General features: G+C 49.4%; 1 protein-coding gene across 1 annotated transcript in view; it reads left to right on the forward strand.

Annotated features, from left to right (window-relative positions):
• Positions 1-8149, forward strand: part of PLB1 (phospholipase B1) — a gene marked incomplete at its 3' end in the record, with an annotated part of 88265 nt that overhangs the window by 54101 nt on the left and 26015 nt on the right. The window contains exons 22-23 of the mRNA XM_021707997.1: positions 4755-4863; positions 7994-8045. Of these exons, the coding sequence (XP_021563672.1) occupies positions 4755-4863; positions 7994-8045 (161 nt within the window). The remainder of the gene's footprint in view (positions 1-4754; positions 4864-7993; positions 8046-8149) is intronic.

Below are 8149 nucleotides of genomic sequence, written 5' to 3' on the forward strand. Positions count from 1 at the left end.
GTCTCGCTGCCCAGGCGGGTCTCGAACCCGCGGGCTCAGGCAATCCACTCACCTCAGTCTCCCAAAGGCGCGGGATTATAGGCTGAGCCACCGAACCGGCTTGGATATATATTTTTTTAAGGACTAGATGTGCAGACTTCAGTGGGCATGGTTCCCAATAAGTAGACTCTCAACCCTCGCCCCCCCATCCCCGGGTGTCCCCAGTGTCCTCTTCCCATCAGGATGATCTTTTAATACTTGCACATTCTCTGAAGGGCCTGGCTTATCCGCCTTTTTTTTTGAGTCAGAGTCTCACTCCATCACCCAGGCTGGAGTGCAGTGGCACACTCACGGCCACCCCAGTGTCGACCTGTTGGGCTCTAGATCCTTCTGCCTCAGCCTTCCAAGTAGCTGGAACTACTGGCATGCACCACCACGCCTGGCTAATTTTTTATTTTTACTGTAGAGACGAGGTCTTGCCAAGGTGCCCAGGATTGTCTCGAACCCTCAGCTTCAGGCAATCCACTCGCTGCAGCCTCCCAAAGTGCTGGGATGACAGGCTTGAGCCACCGGACCCGGCCTGCCTTTTTATTGCCCTTGGTGCACACACTCTGCGGGCTTGTTTGTAAAGTATGATATTCATACATGTTGACACTGAATTCCTTCCCCTGAAAATCTTCTGACTAATAATTTTGCCATCCCACTCTCATTTACTTTCCTGGGACATACCCCTTTATACAGACCTTTAGGCGCTAAGAAGTTATTTCAGCCGTAAGCCGTCATACCTTTGGTGTTGGGGACTTTACCCTCTGGAGGCAGGCCTGCTCAGACCTCGCACAGTGCTTGGTTCTGGAGAGCACCCTGCTAGGTCCCACTGGCCCTGGAGTCCTGGTGCCCCACCCCAGTCAGGTCTTTCTCATGTCCTAGCGGGTCCTGTCGATGGACCAGTGCCTGGTGTTGGAGCTGTGAGGCCAGGGTTCTGGCCTGGAATTCCATCCTCAGCAGCTGTGTGACCATACGATTCCTCAGCCTGACTGAACTTTGTTTTATGTCTCATTTAGTCCCTAAAATTTTATGGGCATTATGTGAAGCCCTGGGATGACACGGGCCCTGTGCTCTGAAGCTCTCAGCCAGGCTAGAAAGATGAAAAACGCAGCCTGTAATCCCAGCACTTTGGGAGGCTGAGGCAAGTGGATTGCCTGAGCCCGCGAGCCCAGGCAACTTGGCGAGAACTCGTCTCTACAATAAATCAAAAATTAGCTGGGCATGATAGTGCGCGCCTGTAGTTCCGGCTACTTGGAAGGCTGAGGCAGAAGGATCGTCCAGAGCCCAGCAGGTAGAGGCTGCGGTGGCCGGGAGCATGCCACTGCACTCCAGTCTGGGTGACAGAGTGAAACTCCAACTCAAAAAAAAAGTAAGATGAAAGAGGGAAAAGTCGAGTGTAGACCCAGTGTGGAAAAGGCAACAGAGTGGATGAGACTGAAAAGTTTGCAAAACTGACCAGCCTTTAACTAGACTGACAAGAAGGTGGGGGTGGGGGGGGCGCAGAATCAAGAATGAACAACGCCACTACCAGCCTAACCAAAAGAAAAAGGATTAGAGGGAATGCTGTGAACAACTGTGTGCTGGTCAGTGAGATCACTTAGATGAAACAGACACATTCCCAGAAAGACACAAGCTTCGGAAACTGACTCAGTATGAAATCGAACATTGGATGGATTTATACTAACCAAAGATATTCTATTAGTAATTTTCAAACTTTCCTCCAAAAGCCCACACTTTTCTGGTTTCCCTGGTGAATTCTATCAAACGTCAGTATCGACTGTCAGTTCTTCACAAACTCTGCTCAAAAACAGAAGAAGTGGGAATACTTCCCAATTTACTCAGTTTTACCCTGATACCAAAATAAGACAAAAACATCACCGGGGAGAAGACTGCAGGGCTGTAACCCTTATGAATATAGACACAGAACTCCTCCACAAAACACCAGCAAACCTAATCCAGCCACATTAAAAAAAAAACTATACCCCATGACCAAGTGGGATTCAGCTCAGGAATACAAGGTTAGTTTAAAACCCCAAAGTTACTGTATCAGTAAAGGGCAAAACTACATGTTCACCTCAATGGCACTTAGCAACAATTTAACACCCTCTAACAATAAAAACGCTTAAGAAATTAGAAGGGAAATTCCTCAGTCTAAAAACAGGTATCTACTGACGGCCCACAGCTAATGTCATATGTCACAGTGATGTTGGAACACTTCACTCTGAGACGAGGTATAAGACAAGGGTGTTTGTTCTTGCTGCTTCGATTCAGCATTTTACTGGTGATTCTAGCCATGGCAGTTAGGCCTGAAAATAAAAGAAAAGCCACCAACATTGGAAATAAAGACATAAAATTATCTCTATTAGAAGATTACATGATCTTATATATGGAAAATCCCAAGGAATCCACTCCAAAAATCATTAGAACGCAAAAATCAATTGGATTTTTACATACTAGCAGTTAATCTGAAAATGAAAAATTAAAAAATCCCATTTACAATAGTATCAAAAGAATAAAATACTTAGGAATACATTTAACAAAAAAGTGCATTTCTTAGTCTCTTCAGATCACAAAACATTGCTGAAAGAAATTAAAGACCTAAATAAATGGAAGGATACTCCATGTTCATGGATTGGAAGAGCTTATATTGTTAATATGGCAATACTCCCCAAATTTAGCTACAGATTCAGTGTGCTCCCTATCAAATTTTCGACTGACTGCTTTGCAGCAGTTAGCAAGCTGACTCTAAAATGCATGTAGAAATACAAGGGACCCAGATTAGTCAAAACAATCTAGAAAAAAAAAACCCAACCAAATTTGGAGAATTCATACTTCCCAATTTCAGAACTTACTGTAAAACTATAGTAATCAAGACATGTGGCCGGGCTCGGTGGCTCAGCCTGTAATCCCGCGGCTTTGGGAGGCTGAGGTGAGTGGATTGCCTGAGCCCGCGGGTTCGAGACCCGCGTGGGCAGGCGAGACCTCATCTCTACAATAAATCAAAAAATTAGCCGGGCATGGTAGCGTGCGCCTGTAGTTCCAGCTACTTGGAAGGCTGAGGTGGAAGGATCGCCAGAGCCCAGCAGGTTGAGGTTGTGGTGGCCGGGAGCGGCCACTGCACTCTAGTCTGGACGACAGAGTGAAACTCCAATTCAAAAAAAAAGACATGTGGTACTGGCATAGACGGACATATAGAATAATGGAATAAATCTGAGAGCCAGAAATTAAACCCTCATATTTATGGCTATCTCATTTTCAGCAAGGATGCCAAGACCATTCAATGGGGAAATACCCGTCTTTTTGACAAATGGTACTAGGATAATTGAATGGTAACATGCAAAAGAATGAAGTTGGACTCTCATATGTCACACCATATACACAGATGAACTCAAAGTGTATCACAGACATAAATGTAAGGGCTAAAGCTAGCTCTTAGAAGAGACTATGGGAGTAAATCTTCATGACCTTGAACTAAGCAAAGTCTTCTTAGAAATACCATTAAAAACACAAGTGACAAAAGACAAAATAGTTATATTGTTCTGCAAGGGGTACCATCAAGAAAGTAAAGACAACCCAAAGAGTGGGAGAAATGAGTTGCCAATCATATATCTAATAAGAAATTTGTATCTAGAAAACAAAGAACTTTTACAACTCAATATTAAAAAGAAGACAAGCCAATTAAAAATGGACGAATGGTCTGAATAGACATTTCTCCAAGAGAAAATACACAAATGGCGAATAAGCACATGAAGACATGCCAAGCTCCAGGAGCCATCATTGCACATCCAAACCACAATGAGATGCCAGTTCCCACCCACTAGCATCATTATCACTAAAAGATAATAGCAAGTCCTGGAGAGGATGTGGAGAAATTGTCGCTTTCATACACTACTGGTGGGAATGTAAAATGACAGAACTGCTTTGGAAAAAGTCCCAGCACTTCCTCAGAAGGTTAAACAGAGTCACCACCACCAGAGATACCAGCAATTCCAGTCCAGATCCAAGAGAAATTCACACAAGCATGGGTCTACAAATGTTCATAGCAACGCTGTTCGTTATGGCTCCAAAGTGGAAACAACCCAATGCCCATCAACTGAAGGATGGGCAGACAAAGTATGTTCATCTGTTCAGTGAACCCGTAGGGTAGGGACCCATTCAGTAGTAGGAAGGAATGAAGTGCCCCCCACAGTGCAAGAGTGTGGCTGAGTGAAAGACACCAGCCACAAGAGGTATGTTGTAGTACATGACTTCACATAGAGTCTGGAATAAGTGAGACTGCAGAGGCAGACAAAGGCTTGCGATTCCATGGGTTTGGGCAAATGGAGAGTGCCTCCTGATCTGATGGGCACCAGTCTTCTCCGTGGGATGAGGAAAATGTTCTAAAGTTGTTTACAGTGATGGTTGCTTAACTGTATGAATCGACTAGGAATTACTGACCAGCACAGTTGAAGTTGGGGAATGGCATGGCATATAAGTTCTCTCTCAATAACATTATTGTACATCCAGAAAAAAGAGGTGCATGAGAAGCCCCCATATGAGATTCACAGCGTTCAGCAGTGGCCAGTGAAGGGGCCCCTGTGCTGCAAACGTCCCCCACATGAGGGAAGGCTGGCACCAGAGCAGGGCTGTGGGTGGGGATGCCATTCTGTGCCCGGTAGCGCCAGTGCTTACAACAGGGATGTGATGATCGCATGGGTTGTGACCAAGCATGCCTTTCCTTCTGTTTCCAGATATTCTCCGGGAGTTCAACCCTTCCCTGCAGGGCTTCTCTGTGGGCACCGGGAAGCAGAACAGTCCAGGAGCCTTCCTAAACCAGGCTGTGGCGGGATCCCTAGCTGAGTGAGCAGAGATGCCTGGGGGGAGCTATGCGGGCCCTCGGTGACCTGGGGTCCTGGGGAGCTTGGTGGCTGAGGGCTATGGCTGAGGCTGGGAACTTGGCCTGGGCCGGGGGTTATGGCTGAGGCTGGCGGCTTAGCCTGGGTTAGGGTAATGACTGAGGTTGAGGGTCAGGGGTTATGGTTAAGGCTAGCAGCTTGGCCTGGGCCGAGCGATGTGGCCTGGGCTGGGGCTTGGTTGGGGAAGGGGTTTGAGGGTCAAAGGCTGGATGGGGCTCTCTGGGGGGTGCCCTTTGCTATCAGACATGGAAACCCCCTAGTCCACCCCCAAACCCCCAGAGGCCAGCCACGAGGGACTCTGATGGCTGGTACCAGCTTGAGCACATCCTCTGCCCCTCATGGATGCCATGAGAGGCTCCTGCATCCGACTGTCCTTGTGGCATCATAGCTGTGTTGAGCCCTGCTCCCTCCCTACCTTAGATGTCCTTCCCGTGTCAGGGGATGCCCTGAGCCCACCAGACTTCCTCCTGGTGCCTCTAAGTCCCTAAGAGATGGGGGCTGCCACCTTCCCATGGGAGACTGTGGTCTCTGGTACCTGCTGGGAATGGCAGTCCTAGCGAGCTGTGACCATGAGCACACAGTGGGACACATGGTGGCCACAGGGCAGCCGGGCCATGGGCCCTCCTAGGAGCACTGTTGGGGGCACAGAGCTCTCATGTCAGGGCCAGTGGGCACTGGCCGGCTGGTCCCCAAGAGTGGGCCATCAGCTGTCCCAGGTCCAGCAGCTCCAGGGCAGTCTAGGCTCCCAGAGCCTTGAGTGCTGCCTGGGGCCTGCCTGGTCAGAGGGGGGAGGCCAAGCCCACCGAGAAGAATAAACAGAAAGATCCCCTCTGTTGAATCTTACTCTTCTTCTAGAACAACCACTGATGTCACTTCCCATGGTTCCTAGGAGTCCTGTGGTCTGGTTCCTGGGGTCTCAACATCATGTGGGGCCACGGGCGACCCTAGTAGCTTTCCTGTCCATCCCCTACAGGAAGGCGGTGCCTGTGCAGAACCATGGGGCACACAAGCCCAGGAGGTTTCTGGCGAACCTGGGGCTCGTCCCCACTTGGGGGAGGGGTGACATGCACCAGTGCCCAGCCCTGCATTTCTGGCCTGCTTTAATATGACCAGGGTTGTGGTTTCGCAGCATATGTGGGCTGGTAGAATCCGGAGAGAGGTGTCCTGGGAATGATGGGGTTGGGAGTGGGGTGTCCAGAAACAAAGCCCTGGAGTCGAGCACAAAAGAGTCGCCAAGATGAGTGTGGTCTGCATGGCAGGGCCCTTTGTGCAAGAGTCCAAGCACTTCCTGGTGGCACAGCAAAAGGAACCAAAGCACAGGAGGCCACATGGCCTGAACAAATGTGGCGACTCGGCCACGGCCTGGCTTTGGGCCCTGCAGGCGTCATTCTAGCTCTGCTGAGAGCCTTTATGTGTCCAAGCAGTGCACGGTACATTCCCTCCCTTTTCATGATCCACCCGGTGTCCTGCATGTTGATTGAGATGCACTGGTGGAGGGTCAGATTCCCAAGTTTCACCCTTGATGAACCTGAGGGGTCAAGTCATCAGTCCTCAACTCAGGGCCATAGACAGAGCAGCAACCTTGAAAACTTCAGGTTTACAGATGAGGAATTCCAGGCCCAAAAAGGTTAGGTGGTGTATACCTGGAGTCCTAGCACTCTGGGAAGCTGAGGCGGGAGGATCGCTTGAGGCCAGAAGTTTGAACCTGCATGAGCTATGGTCACACCACTGCACTCCAGCCTGGATGACAGTGAGACCCCGTCTCATAGATAGATAGACAGGAGAGATAGAAAGGTAAGTAGGTAGACAGATAATAGATAGATAGATGATAAATTGATAGATGATAGATGATATTAGATAGATATGTGATGGATAGATAATAGATGGATAGATGATAGACTGATAGATGATAAATGATAGGTGATAGATTGATAGATATGTATGATGTATAGATTGATAGGTGATAGAAGACAGATGATCAATAGATGATAGACAGATGATAGATGATAGGTAGATGGTAGCTATGTGATAGATAGATAGATGATAGATTGATAGATGATAGATATATGATGGATGGATAGATAGAAGATGGATGATTAATAGATGATAAATAGATGATAGGTAGATAGGTGATAGATAATTGACAGATGATGGTAGGGTAAGTAGATATAAGGCAGATAGGTAAATAGATGTTAGATATAAATTAGACAAGTGATTGATAGGTAGATAGATGAATAGATGGATAGGTAGGGAGGGAGGAGGTGATAGGTGGGTTATGTGACCTACTGCAGTCCCCAGCGGGTAACCTGACACCTCTTGCACTATGACCAAGTCCAGGCCAGTCAGGCTAGAGTTACATGGAGGATGACCACTCACTGACGTTTCCTGCTGGAAATTCATGAGAAGGGACCATTCCTGTCATACACGGAGAGCGGAGGGTGGGCAAGGTGCTGTGGGTGGCCAAGGCCTCGGAGCCCTCGGTGAGGGGACAGTGTCCAGACCCCGGTCCCGGAACAGTGGCAGCCCTCCTACCGCGAGTGGGTCTGCCCGTCCCTCACTGACCCAGGACCCTCCAGATGGACACAATTGTCTCCATTTTGCTGTCTTCTTGGCCTGAGAATTTAAGTCACTTTCCAGTTAGCATGAGGCAACTAAGTGTCCAGCCCAGGTGACTCGACTGTGTCAACCGAGGGTGGGGGCCAGGGCCTTGGCAGCTGCCAGAATGGGCCTGTACTGCCTGGGCAGGGCTGAGATGCCCACAGAGGGCTTCCTGCTTGCCCTAATGGGCAGGGTTTGGAGGAGAAAGGCCACCAAGTGTCACGCCTGAGTGTCAGGCCTGAGTGTCACGGCTCCTGTGTGCAGTGTTCGGCATTCCAGGCTCTCTTTGGCCCCAGGGCCAGTTTATGGAAGCCCTCCCCCTGCCGCCCAGCGGCAAAGGGGCCCGGGTCACAGACCCCACTGTCCTGCAGGAGGCCGTCTGGTCCTCCTGACCCTCCTCCTCTCTGCTGTCTGCGCCATCTCTGCCATGTCCCTCCCGCCCGCCTTTCTCAGACCTCTCCCATGTGTGTCTGCAGGGACTTGCCTGACCAAGCCAGGAGACTGGTGGACCTGATGAAGAATGACACGGTGTGTTGGGCATCCAGGTGGGGCTTCCTGGGATGGGAAGTGGGCAGGAAAAGTCCTTGGACAGAGAAGGTCAGCTGTGGGGAGAGGGAGGCAGGGGTGGGGTG

The sequence above is a fragment of the Carlito syrichta genome, unplaced genomic scaffold, assembly GCF_000164805.1.
Source record: "Carlito syrichta isolate Samal-C Ts95f unplaced genomic scaffold, Tarsius_syrichta-2.0.1 Scaffold130382, whole genome shotgun sequence".
In the NCBI taxonomy this organism is placed as follows: domain Eukaryota; kingdom Metazoa; phylum Chordata; class Mammalia; order Primates; family Tarsiidae; genus Carlito; species Carlito syrichta.